Source organism: Dromaius novaehollandiae, chromosome 2 (genome assembly GCF_036370855.1).
Source record: "Dromaius novaehollandiae isolate bDroNov1 chromosome 2, bDroNov1.hap1, whole genome shotgun sequence".
Classification (NCBI taxonomy): Eukaryota; Metazoa; Chordata; class Aves; order Casuariiformes; family Dromaiidae; genus Dromaius; species Dromaius novaehollandiae.
In genome coordinates this window covers 79,184,166-79,198,222 of record NC_088099.1, presented here as the reverse complement: position 1 = coordinate 79,198,222, position 14,057 = coordinate 79,184,166, and the positions used below count along the sequence as shown (strand labels likewise).

Below are 14,057 nucleotides of genomic sequence, written 5' to 3'. Positions count from 1 at the left end.
GTGGCAGAGCTTCAAAATATAGATAGAGAAGCGATGGATAGTGGGGTGTGCTGTATAGAACTCCCAGAGGTTTTTCTATGAGAAGAGCAACTTATCGTTTAGAATCTCCGTGGCTCAGAAAAACCAGGTCAAATACATGCAAAATATCTGAGCATAGAGCAGGAATTAAAAGCATAAATCTTTTCCCTGTCCAAGACTTTGTAATCCTGTGATAATCCTTACAGATAGCATATAATTTCAGAAGTGAACCCCTGGTCGTAACAGCTCTTCAGTTCAGAAGCACTTAAGACAAAAGTTATAGAACTTCAATATGGATTTGCAATGAGATTTGGGAACTCTTGAATCTTTGACATACAAGCAAGAGGTTAAGAGTCTGCATGAGAAGGTCCTACAAAGAGGACATAGCAGTCCTGCTGTGATTTGTTTGTACAGCCACATGGAGAGATCTTCCCACCTCAAACACCTTCCTCCGACTGTCTTCACTGGTGTTCCTTCCTCCTCTGTCTCACCTTGTCCTCTCTAGCTGTCCCTTTGCAGCTCCCACTTGCTTACCTGGCTAGTTGGGCTGAACAGGCAGGAAAGTCTAGGGCCCCAGTGACAGGAGACAGTGCTGTCGCTCCCATTATGTAGCAATTCCTGCAGCAGTTCTAAGTAAACTTTTATATGGAACATTATACCCTCAATGTGTGAAATATCTAAAAGAACCTGGTCAGAGAGTGCTGGACTCTGACAGTCAGTTGCAACCTTGCAGGCCCCTGGTGAAGGACAGCAGTCCAAGCCAGGGCTGACTGCTGCCTCCAGGTCAGAGACCTGAGCACTTTACCCAGTAATCCTACCCTACCTCTGTCCAATATTGTCATATTACCTCACAGAGCAAGTAGGCAGCAGGACTAGTGTTTCTATGATTCTATGGAAAAATGCTTATTAAAGGTAAATTTAGTTATTTCTTTGCTTTTAAAATGTTATTAACCAATCTCACCTCTGCTCTTACTTTGCTTCTATTCTCCTATCTTGCAGGGTGTGTAGCTTAACACCCATGCTTACAGATTAAGGTGAAAAGTTTTTCATTAACTTATTTCAGTGAACTTGAGTCACCAAATTAAAGGGCAGTGATTACATGGTGCTTTTTTTTTTTTTTTTTTTGGGGGGGGGGGGGGGGGGGAAAATCAGTCTTCCTGACTTAGTTACCCTGGTCATTCACAGCACATATTCAGTACTATGCACTGACCACAGCCATAGCTGAAGCTGTATATTTGCTTCAAAACTAAATGCTTTAACCAGTTTTGTTGACTTAGCTTTTTGCATGTAAAACCTAAAAATAAATATATATATAGGCACAGCAGTCAGAGGTATAAAGTATTTTCTCACCTTTAAGAAAGCATATGACTTCATTACTCATCTAAAAAGAAAAGTCTAGAAAGGGTGAGCCATTAGCAAGCACTGCTATGTCTCTTCATTGGACACACTATTAGTCTGTAATAAAAATGCACGTTAAAAGGCAGACAAAATTATTGGCTTTGAAGCACTCCCCTAGCAACCTACATTACATTTGTCCTCTACTTGCATAAAAATTCAGGCACACTTAACCCATTTTCTGTTTGAAATGCTAGTTCCTAATGTGCCAATATTTAAATATGAAATTCAGCTTTGAAACTAGCGTGAAAGAGAAATTAAATGGCCAAATAAAAAGAGATGACTAGGCACGTTAAGTATTCTCAATGTGCTATTTCAGTTTTCATCAGAGAAGACATTTCACAATTCCTTTAAAAAATGGATTGCAGGAGGATCAATTATATAAAAGGCATAAAAACTAGAATTAAAGAAACTAACAGCAGAATCTGGAATCAACTTCTGGGAGGATGAAACAAGCTTTTTGATACATGTGAGGCAACATTTTTGATACTCTGGGCAGGTTACTGAACTACACTTTAACACAGTAACATTCGCTTGCCAAAATAATCCATCTAGAATGACTTACATGCAATGTACATTCTTTAACATAGGGGAAAAAAAAAACACAATAGATGAAACATTGCATCTGTCCCAGGAGAAATCCAAAGGCACCACAAGAGGCAGACTTTCCAACAGAAATGCCATGGTCTTGATGAAAAGTTAGGGGAGAAGACTCACCTTTGCATAGTTTCACTTCAGAAAAAAAGAATCTTTCAAAGGAGTAAGGTGACTGCATTGGTGGAGTCAGGCTCTGAAGGGGCACAAAAATTACAATACACATCAAGACCAGTTCTTTGCATCAAAGCTGACCATCTCAGCAGCACTGGTAGCAGAAGAGAAGCCAGAGGTAAATACCCCAGACCTACTAGCATAAAGCTGAAAAATGGCTCAGGGCCAAGGCAGCACCAGAAAAAGTTGACATTAATGCAACCAAAACCATTGCATTATAAAGTGGTGCTGGCAGAAATCTGTCTCACAGGACTTTGCCTTTCATGTGACTGGAAGGCACACTTGTCAGTAAAGATTTTCCCTGTGCTGAAGGATGCCTGAACAGCTGGGCATGATGTGAGAGCAACCACAGAGGCCTCCATTGCACTGGAATCCAGAAAAAGGTGGAGAAGGAGGACATCTTTTCCAGCACTTCTCAATTGCTCTTTCTTAAACTAGTAGTTTTGAAAAGTACCAAGGACACAGCATAATGCTCTGGAACAGCTAAAATGGCCTCAGCCTCCTGGATCAGGAGACTTCATCTTTCTGGCATGAAACTCGACAACTTGGAAATATCATGCTTCATCTGTGATCTGGAAGAGCAGCAGCAGACCTCAGACAAACAGTTCCAAGCTGTGACAATGTAAATATGTCTGGAATGAGTGTCATATGCTGGAACATGATCATCGCAAGTGGCACAGAAAGATGCTTCCGTAATCTAAATTCATCAAAAGGACTGGGACACAAGACATCGCAATTCATTAAGGAAATGAGAAGAACTAAAAGCACAGCAGACATGCTACATCTTATGCCACGCAGCAGAAAAAACATGCCAGCCACACATACTGCAGAGAAAGACCGACTCTGATGACAGAGTAGAATGGATGCGTGAAATTAAGAACTTACTTCTATAGGTAAGCAAAAGAAAGCGTAAGTCAACTTGATCAGTAACCATTTTGTCATTTAAAAATACTTGACTTTGCTGTAAGTTTTAAACTGTCAATAGAGGGCATTTCAATCCTTTATTTCAGATAAATTAAGCTAAAGAAAGTTGTTGGGATTTCCTATTTCTCATGAATGTTCAGAAACATTAGTGGATTGATTTTACTGCCAAAGTGATTGAATTTACTTCTTAGCAAGAGTCTGGAATAGGAGGCATTAAGATACAAAAGAAGTTCCTCTAAGATTCTGCTCATACCATAAACAGTTATTAGGTTTTAGGCATTCATCTAAAGTAGATTTAAAACAAATTTGTACAGCAGAATAAGCTAAAGTCTGTATCCAAATCTGAAATATGACACTAGGTATACAACAAGCAACACCAAAAGCAAAGTGCATCCCTTCCCTTGGGCACAGCAGTGCCTAGTCCACTGGAACTCTGCAATGAGAAGACTGTGGGTTTTTTTAAATGAGCAACTCGGCACACTCCAGGACAGAACCTCCCAGGGATCACAAAAATGCATCAGATGGACTGAGAGCTTGCAGTCCATGAGAACAACTCAGAAAGTGTTCAGAGGAGCAAAAAACAGACAACTCAGGCACCCAAAAAACACTCTACAAGGATCAACAGAGACTGTAAAAAGCTTGCCGCAAATCAAAGATACTGAACTAACTGAAGACATGCCTGAAAGCATGGGCCTGCCTGCAAGGACACTATATGCGGGAGAACAAATTGAGTGTAAACTGCATGTTGTCTGACTCATTTTGAGTAAAATACTTCATTATCCAATTCACAGCTAGTTTCAGGAGACTAGAAGACTCTTTCCCCAAAAGGGGCAGGGGAAGGACCGATACATCTCAAAGCTCTGGCTCAGTCTACGTCCCATTACAATGGGAATCTGTGTTAGCACTGCTCACGCCTTCATATGGTTATAGTTTAACACAAAGCAAAAAAACAAGAAACCCACCCACACTAACCTAACCCCACCCTGCCCCATACCAGCAGAAAATTGTAAAGAGATGCAATACAGCCTCTTTCCAGTAGCCAAAACTGCTATGTTATGGGCAGACTTCATAGGTCATTTCCTCCTGCCCCCAAAACAGCATACATTTAAGCTAGAAACAACTGCCCATTTTCAGTCATCCACAACTGATGTTCAAAGTGTATTATTTAAAGAGACCAACAAGGACACAAACATTTAGTTTCTTTTATTATGAAAGGTACAAAAATGTTGAGTATAGTGAAGCTATCATTAGAAATTTGAACTTTTTTGAACCAACTTTCTATGTACATGCACAAGATTCCTCAAGTGGAACAATATCAAATGTGAAACACATTATCAGAATATACCATATATACAAATTCAGAGATTTAATACCTCTGTTACTCTATACATGATTGTTACACAAAAAGCCAATTCCTACTTGCTTTAAACAAGTATTTTAAGTTAAATTGATGAGACTACTCACGTAAAACAGAGCAGAACCCGGGCAAAGTCCTGCTATCTGAACAATTACTTTATAAATAAAGTACAAAATAACAGAGCAAGTTTCCAGCCAGGCTCAATCTTCTATTGTGGCAAATAGCCAGTGCTCTAGATTGAGGGAAGACAAACAACAGAAATTACTGACATCAAACCGTAACTTTCAGGAGAGGAAAAAGGTCTACTGGCTTTCAGATCACTGATGAGTTATCAGGAAAAGCAATACATTTTGCTTTTCTAAAACCTCTCTCCCCTTAAATACAAAAGGGAAAAAAAAATAATTGAGCTTGCATTGTGCGATCAGACATTCAGTAAAAACAAAACAAAACCCAAAACAAAAAACCCCATAGCCCAAAAACCCCCACACCAGATTACACCCCATTTTTCTCTTGGTCTTCTTTGTGTTGTTTTTAACTGGAACCAACTACTGCTTAGTAAAATAAGGCACTTCTTCCTTTAGATCAGCCTATTTCACTAGCTTTTAGCTTAAGTCCATTTTACACACAGATGTGATTTCAGCTATGCCACTTGTGACAGCAAAAGGGATGCTGTTTAGAGCTGTTGTTTTCCAAGCATGGATGGCTTCAACAATACCTACTGGATTGCTTGAACTCAAGTCACACAGTGAATATATGGCTGCCAGCTGCACGCCCCAGGGCACATCTGTAAAGAGTTAACACAAATCAGCTTACAGAAACTTTAAGATACAGTAATGTTTTTGGGATACCTGAATCAAAACAAAAACAAAACAAACAAACAAAAAAAAAACCACACACACCACCACACACCAAAAACTCTATTTCAGAGATTAGAATTAAAAAAAAAAAAAAACAAAAAAACCACACACACATTAAGAATCAGGATGCCTAAAACCAGGTAAAAACCTGCACACACTTAAATTCCATAGCATCTCATTTTATGCTAGTGCTCTCCAGTATACTGAATTCAGTAGGTTTTCAGTATTTGAAGAGGTACAGTGGACTTGAACATCTAGTGATTTTACCCCGGTTTAAGGTGGCTAGCCTTTCTAAAAAAAGTCAGGTTTACACAAGAGTCTGAATACAGAAACCTCAGCATATATACTGCCTACCTGGAGTAACTAGAAACTGGAAGGGCAAGAAGCTGTAAAAGTGGTTCAAGACAGCTCCTTAGCATCAACCAATGCTTCACTGCAAAATGAGGCTGAGCAGTTACTTAACATCCAGAATAACTGAGCAATGTAGATCTCTGCTGCCCCTATTGGCTTGCTTCATCCCATAGTCAGGAATTTAGACCCGTGTGCAACCCTCTACCAATAACAACCCTCTTGGTACCAGCAACACAACCCCACCATGAGCTGTTCAGGTAACAAACTAGCGATTTCTGCTCATGTTGAGATCACCATTTAAGTTATCCAAAGCATCCGATATGCTGTTATGTGAAGCAGCATAATTCCAGGCTGGCTGTATCTGAGTCATATCACTACGTTTCAGTCAGGGAGTAAGTGCTCCATTAACCTTGGAAGAGCCAGAGACTCAAACTGAAATATGTTCTGCACTAACATAAAACTGCACAAGCAGGCTGTTTTGGCGTGTGTGTTCTAATTGGTGTGTTTTGTTTCATCTTGTAGATTTTCCACTAGATTTCCTCTAAACAGACATTACCTTCTTCTTTTGCATGCTGTACAAACAGTCCAATTACAGAGCTAATATTCCTCACAGCAGAAAGATATCCTTCCTTCAAACCTATTTGGCCCAATCGACCTAAAAAAAATAAAAAAAATAAAAAAGTAATCTCTCTCTAAACTTCAGTACATGCACGAAAAAGTTTTGAAGAAAGTGTGTGTGTGTGGGGGGGGGAAGGACACAATCCCCTCCCTCTCCAAAAAAGAAGGGACAAAGGGGTGGGGGAGAAGAACAAACATTTCAATTCATTTCTGGAGCACCCTTACACTTCCAGAGGTCATACTTATACAAAGGAGAAATTCAACCATGAATTTAGATTACTCACCAATTAGCCTGAGTGTTGATGCTATCATAGTATCAGGAATGGACTGAGGCACTTCATGGCCTTTTCTGTTTTTTATCCATTTATCCATAGAAGGCCAAAGCACTTTGCTGTGGAAGACAAATGAATTTGAAAATCTGATACTGCATGAAGGGGTGGTGCACAATTCATGCAATAGTTCTTCTATTTATCATCTATTTCCATAATTCCACCTGCATTTTAATTCACCTTCTCAGGAAAAAACTTAACATTCCAAGCATCCACAAGCTGAGTAATGCAAAGAAGCTTTTAAACCCAAACTATCAAAGCTGACCTGCTGGAGGAATCATTCCTGTTTAGAATATTATTCCTGATAAAAAACATTTCCATCCCTTTCCCTGTGACGTTCTCAACCTTCAGACTTCATACACATCTACGAAATCATACTACTTTCAGGCTTCATGTCAAGATTTTAGGCAAGCTTCTTATGTCAATGGAAAACAATAATTTGTATGTTACAGATTGAATCTGATACTTGTTTTTAACCTAAAAGAACTTGGGATGCAAGATTTTTTTAACCTTAAAATGATGATAGTAGAGCTAAGTTTATCATCAGTACAACTCCACACAGATAGTCAAATCTGTATGGGTTTAGTTAAAGCAATATACCTTTCACTGAAGCCAATTTGCATCAAATCTAGAAGTATTCCACAAAAATGTAGAATATCTGTATCATTAGAAAGATTGATTATCATCAATTAGTCACATTTATTTCATACTAGGTAATTAGGTTACATAGCAGTTTCACAAATGCATTATTTTTGGAGATTCTACTAGTTTAATGTAATCTCTACATACAAAATAGGCGCTCTCAGATAAACATATATCAAAATGAAGTCTTTCAAACGGAGTCAAGTATGGTAGCAGTCTATGGTCTGGATTATAGGGCTCTAAGAAAATGTAAAATATTAATTCTAAAACTATGACAATACCTAGACTCAATTAGTTGTAAAACAACTTCATTAAAAAGGCTTATGGAGGCTGAAATTAGGATAGCAAAATAGTGAAAAGTAATCATACTTTTATTTTTCAGCACCAAAGCAGTGGGGTTCACAAGTTCCACTTTCATTTTTCAGTAACTGGAAAAATCATCAACTAAGTTCAGAGGAAGACAACCAATCACTTTGCTTCCTTGACAAATAATGCAATTCAAACCCCTTCATATATAGCCGTTAAAAAAAAAAAAAAAAAAAAAAGAAATCTTTAAGATGGTTCTAATGGGGTTAGTTTACTGGAATAGTATTGTAAAGGCCTACGTTCCTCATTGATCACCCATGCTATCTTAACAGAAGGCAGACATAAAAACTGTAGCTAGTCTAGGTGTCATCTGGTTACGAAGAAGTTTCTATGCAATTTTTCCTTATGTTAAAAAGCTAAGTCACAGCCTCTCAAATATAAAAAAAATAGAGGAAAACTTAACATTTGAAGAAACTGCTTGCCACAATACCTTATGACATTGTCATGTGTCCAATCCCACTTCAGGTGAGAGCAGAGTAGATCAACAGCAAAGATGTACTGCCAAGCATCTTCATTCAGATCTTCTCCGTACTGCTCACTCGACTGAAATTCTACTTTTGGACATGACTGCATTTCTAAAAGCAGGCTTGAGACCATAATGCCAGCATCCAAAGATGAACTCTGGAATTTTAACAGATGATTATCTTAATGCATGAAAAATTACCAACCCCTAAACCCACCATATTCTCTTTACAAATATTCAATTTTGACTGGCTACAGCAACTGCTTTTCTTATTACAGCTTATCATCTGACACCATAAATTCAACTTTGGATTCGGCTAAAACAAAATAAAAAAAAAAAAAAAAAACACCCCACCACACACAAAAACCACTCACCACATACCCTCTCTTCTCTCTTTCCACAATTCAGGTATTTTTGTCTCAGTGAAGCTATAGGATCAGAAGAGCCACTTTCCAATGCGAGAAGATGAGACCAGTCCTGCTTAATTTCTGGTTATTTTTTCTTTTAATGATTTCTAAAGCTGAAATTTGTTACTGTTTGTCGTTCACTAGCCACTAATTCCCAAGTAAGCATTTTAAATAAATGAAATAATAATAAAAACAAATGTCATGTAAAATAATTCTACTAAACAAACAGCTAGGACAAGCAAGTAAATCTAAACACAATCATCCTTTGAAAATCTGAAGTTTTAATAAAAAAGTTTATGCTTATCATGCAAACGCAGCAGGTGTTGAGCTTATTTTTTCAGTACACACACACATACACAGGGAGCAATGTCATCAGCTCTCATCCACAGAAATCCTGAGGGCCTTGTCCCCAATTGCAGTGGCTCTCACATTTCATAAAGCTACAAGCCACAAAGAAAGTGGGTAGCATGAGTGCAGAACATTAATGTTTCCAGGAACATTTACTGAGATGTACTTAGAGCATCTCTGTCAGCCTGAGATTAAAAGTTGTACCCCAGTAAAATGGAGAGCACAAGTTCTTGGCTAAACAAGGACTGCAGTATTGCCTAACTCTGACAGAACACCAGAGCTTAGTGCTACATCCCAACAGTGATTCATCAGAGAAGAAACATGTACGAATCCACGCCTCTCAACTCGCTCCGCCGTAAGCCTGCAACAGATCAAAAGACTTAAGGGCTGTAATTCCATTGGTACCATACGAAATTCAGAGCTGGTTTTAGAGCTAAAAAAATTAATGCTTTTCCAGCAGGTATAACACTTAGAGGCTATGCTGACAGCTATGCCTAGCTGCAGTCCTCAAGGCTGATGTGGAGCAACATGCTAGAGGGAATAGGAGAGCTGTAAACCAAGATGGTTTTTGTTCACTTGGTATTTACAGAATTAGTACAGAATTAGTAGCATTTACAGTGCTTCCACCCAGCAAGCCTGGCATTAATATGAGGTCTTTAAAAGAAGTGGGGCACTGGCTTTCAAGCAAATACACAAGTCTTAGACAATCTTCTTTTCCAGAAGCAAAGCATCTCTGGCTTTCCATCTGCACAACATAAATTTGCTCCAACTGATATCAAGCGTCTCTGAATTTTTACTGCAATTCTCTTTGCAACATCGCTGTTAGGTAGGAGATATGTGCCTGCTTCAAGCTGACAGATATTAAATGGCTCGCCCAAGATCGTACAGGAAGTCCTGGGCTCAAAGACTTAAACCCAAATCATGGAAGTCCTTAGGTCCATAACACTGGTCATCCTTCCTCAACCACCACTTCAAAAATCACTTTTGCACTGACCATGCCAACTGCTTATGAAATTGGGTTCACTGACATCTTTTGTGGTAAAAAGGTATTTACAATCTCCCAAAGAGAAAGATCATGGTAAGAAGACAGGCTTATCTTGAAAAAAACAGAGAGGCAATTGTCAATTACACAATGAACTACAGAAGAGAAAAAAGCCTAATGCGTATTTTATAAAAATATTCAAGGAATATCAGAATCCCAGTTTCATATAGGGACAGAACACAACCCTATTCCCTGGATCAAGAACATGCCAGTCAAAGCTTAAAAACAATGTTTACTTCAAGTCCTTAATAGAAAGATTATATTTAATGTGGATAACAAGAAGAGTGTTGTATTCTAATAGGGTTCAGACATCCACAGGAAAAAGCCTGAAGCAGCATTAGTTGTGCAATTGTACAGACTCTATGGGAGATTCACTGGGCATCTTCACACCCTTCAGCAGTAGCAAATTGTTTGATCTGACTCAGTTAGCAAGGGGACTAATGCAGACAAAAGCTGATACTGACAGTGAAAGCACTTAAAATATGAAATTACCTGTTCCCAGTTGAGATAAGCACTCAAACAGGACAGCACCTCATCCTTGACACGCTGCCTGATAATTAATTGCATAGCTTTGTTAATCACACCTTGGAAGCAAAATATGTCAGGCCACACATTTGTGATGAATAAAATCAATTTCTCTGAGTCTGGAAAGTCTAAGAGAAAAGAAAGAATAAAATAAGTTTTTTAATATTTAAAAACAAAACATGCTCAGACACTAAAAGCTGATACATTCTACAGCAAGGTAACTAGCAGAGAAGGCCCAAAAGTAACATGCCCACTGCAGCCCAGGAAAGGGAGTGCATACTAGTACTTCAGTCCCGAGAATAAACCAGCAAGAAATGAAAACCACCACTCCCCAAACCACCTCTCCCATTGTAATTTTATTCCTTTTTGAAAAGAAAGATGTTTTAGTCTAGAAGGCATGCATAACTTCACTGGACTTTTCTGTTGAAGGACAGCACCCTTGTTCCCTTTGGCTTCTGAGGTTAGCCTCACTTCATAATCCTTATCCTACTTTAGTTCACCTAGGAGCGTAGTCTTGGACCACAGGAACTGGATTCTTTTAGGAGTGAACTGAAGAAGATACCATCCAGGAGCCTACATATTACACTCCCACAAAAAAATGGATACTCAGATCACTGGACCAAACTAGAGCTAGTTCAAAAGAAAAAAAATCCTGAGATGTGTAATAATAGTATGAACATTAGATCTTCAGTACCGATCCACACTACTTGCTAATATCTCACACACATACACCTATGGAATCTACCTATGTAAAAACTCTCTTTTCCAAAGAATTTTCATACAATGCATACATGAAATTTGACCTTGCTCAGCAATTTTCCCAAATCCTGTCACAGAAATTATACACAAGTTACTTTATGTGAAGGATGCATGCCAAAATTCCTATTTCCACAAACACAATGTGTGCTACTGATACAACTGAAGAAATCTTACTCATGAAATTGTACTCAGATACTTGCTCTGAATTAATCACATTCAATTGAAGCTAGAAGTCATTTAAGTCCAGTTCTTTCCTCTTAGGCACCTGCTTCTCCTCCCATCCACCAAAACCCCTGTGTTTCAGAGCACATCAACTGTTGTTTCTATAGAGTTTGAACACAGGCAATGAAGAAACAAATGCATGTTTTGCTCTTCAGTAAAGGGTTGAATGTGCATAATTAGCTATGAGGGAAAGCTGAAATTAAAGGTATATACAGTACATTGTGCTATGGAAGACTGTATCCAGAACTACACAAATAAAGGATAAAATTCCATCCAGGCCACCTAAGGGAAGCTCATAGATCCTTCTGAACACTGGAACAGAGATCTTTTAGGCAAAATACTAAAATAGAAGGTGAGTGTATAGACAATAAGGAGTTAAAAAGTGCATTGGAATAAGCAAGAATAAAATATCACTTTCAAGCATGAAATGCTATATATACACTCAGAGAAAACTACTGTCACAACTAAGAGCTACAAAAACAACGAAGATTAACAAGCTAAATGCATGTTCCCTCTTCAGTTCAGCACAACTGTTACATTTTTAGAAATCACTTAAGAACTGGACAGCATATAAAAATACATCAAACCAAGAAACATTACTATATTCACTGAGCATAAGGAATTTTACAAATGACATCAAACTATGAAGAAGCAACCTAATTTAGAATTATTTAAAGGTACAATACTTGAAAGGAAAACAGAACAAAAATGGATAGAAAGAAGTCAAGAGAACAGATGATGCAAATCTAAAGAGATAGTACTGACTGCTCATAGTCAGTCTGGCAACTGCATAGCTGGTACATAGATTTCATTTGTGTTGCTAAGATTCTGATGACAATTAATATATGAAACTGTATGAAAGAAAAACTTAAAATGAACACACTGTATTCATACTAAAAAAATATCAGTATTAAAATATATTTATAGCTGTGCACCATCAAAAGATTAGCAATAAAATAAAAAATAAAATAAAATCACAGAACAGTTGCAACAGAAATTTAAGGCAATTCAAAGTATAGAGCAGAAAAATCACTCAACCACGCACGCATTTAGCCACTGAAATTTGGATCTTAAAAAAAGAAAAAAAAAAGAACACCACCACTAATATTTGCAAGAGCCCACAAAAAGACAAAAGTACCAAGCTACTACAAAATAAAAGACTCAATTGTTAAGTTAGACTAAGAAAGGCATTTGTCAAATAATAGTTTCAACACTGCACCATGTTAGAGACTGTTAACAGGAAAAGAGTGAAAGGAGAATTATGATGGACTGCATGAAGGATAGAAAAACAGCTAAGAAAACAAGAAGAGTTCCAGAAAAAAGATATACTTAAGAAATCAAAACTCACAATTCTTAATTCAAATAAAAGGAGGAAAAAAAATAGACAGGGATGTTATATGGAAGATAACCACTAACTCTGCTTCCCATAAGACCATCAGAAGTTGTTGCACTTTGTTTCTCAGGCTCTCAATTTTAATTTTTTCTTAATTTGGCACACAGGCACCAATATACTACTTCTGAGCCCTAGATGGCTTGGTATTTTCAAATTAAATTAAGTCCTTCCGGAATCAAGACAGACTCTTAAATTAGAGCAGCAATAGTATGCACATATTGCCTATGTTACTCCATCACCAAAGAGAATGGAAACAAAGGGAGACAGCATAACTCTCAATGAAGGGAAACTTCAGATAACAGAAAGTATTAAAACTTTAAGGAGTACACATTGCATAAATGGACTGGTTCTGGTCCAGGAATTGCCTGACCCCAGCACTGTTTTAAGCCAAGTCATGTTTTATCACACTTGCTTTATGAATCAGTGCATGCTTACTTAATAACAATTTTAAAAGCCACTAATAAGCAGAAAGTAAAGAATTCCCTGGATTCACAGTAATAATTTGGGGGTGACAGGGCAAAAAATGAAAGTAAAGAGGATCCTAAATCAAATATAAAGAAAAAAAAGCAAACAAAAGAGTGAAGACTACTAAAAGCCCAAGCCATTACCACAAGCATGAACAAAGATACACATATGGATAAACAGAGAAGGGAAATTGTTTCTAGAATTTTCTGTACTTTCTGCACTATGAACCAAAGGTTCAAGAAAAATGACCCTCTCCACAAATGTAATCGTTCTGGAACATCATAGCAAAGACACACAGCATGTTTAAGACTCAATATCACTAAGACATACTATACCTTCTTTGAGTAAGCTATAGCAGAATAGGCGGGCTCTTTCCAAATCTCCCAGTAGCCGACAAACTCCTACATAAACTCTACAGAGAGCCTGAGTGAAACTGCGATTTGAAGCAGTCTTCTGAGTCTTAAGTTTACTGAGAACAGTGTGCAGTAGTGACTCTGCTAAATGCTGTGAGGTACAAAAAAAATTGTTATACTATACTAGAGAATATAGTAAAGAGAATTACTGTTTTATTTGCAAAAATACTGTTTGCATACATGTTAAAAATGCACCTGATTAAATCAGGAAACTAGCAAAAGAGAAAATATAACCAGAGAGGAGTGACTTCCCAGAGCAAACGTACCCTATGCAGATGCAGAACAGGACTACTATTCTTTATTTAAAGATTGCTAAGGTATATGACTAAAAGCTCACTTTAATTAAAAATAAATACATAAATAAATAAGAGTGCACAGGAACCTCAATAACCTAA

The 14,057-nt window shown here is 37.7% G+C and overlaps 1 protein-coding gene across 4 annotated transcripts in view; it reads right to left on the bottom strand.

Moving 5' to 3' along the window:
- Window positions 1-4,293: 4,293 nt before the first annotated feature.
- Window positions 4,294-14,057, bottom strand: part of ICE1 (interactor of little elongation complex ELL subunit 1) — a 36,053-nt gene continuing 26,289 nt past the window's right edge. For all 4 annotated transcript variants that reach the window (XM_026107110.2, XM_026107112.2, XM_026107113.2 and 1 more), the window contains 6 exons: window positions 13,585-13,753; window positions 10,378-10,538; window positions 8,056-8,246; window positions 6,573-6,679; window positions 6,227-6,325; window positions 4,294-5,246 (listed from right to left, as the gene is read on the bottom strand). In XM_026107110.2, the coding sequence (XP_025962895.2) occupies window positions 5,065-5,246; window positions 6,227-6,325; window positions 6,573-6,679; window positions 8,056-8,246; window positions 10,378-10,538; window positions 13,585-13,753 (909 nt within the window). In that variant the 3' untranslated portion in view covers window positions 4,294-5,064. The remainder of the gene's footprint in view (window positions 5,247-6,226; window positions 6,326-6,572; window positions 6,680-8,055; window positions 8,247-10,377; window positions 10,539-13,584; window positions 13,754-14,057) is intronic.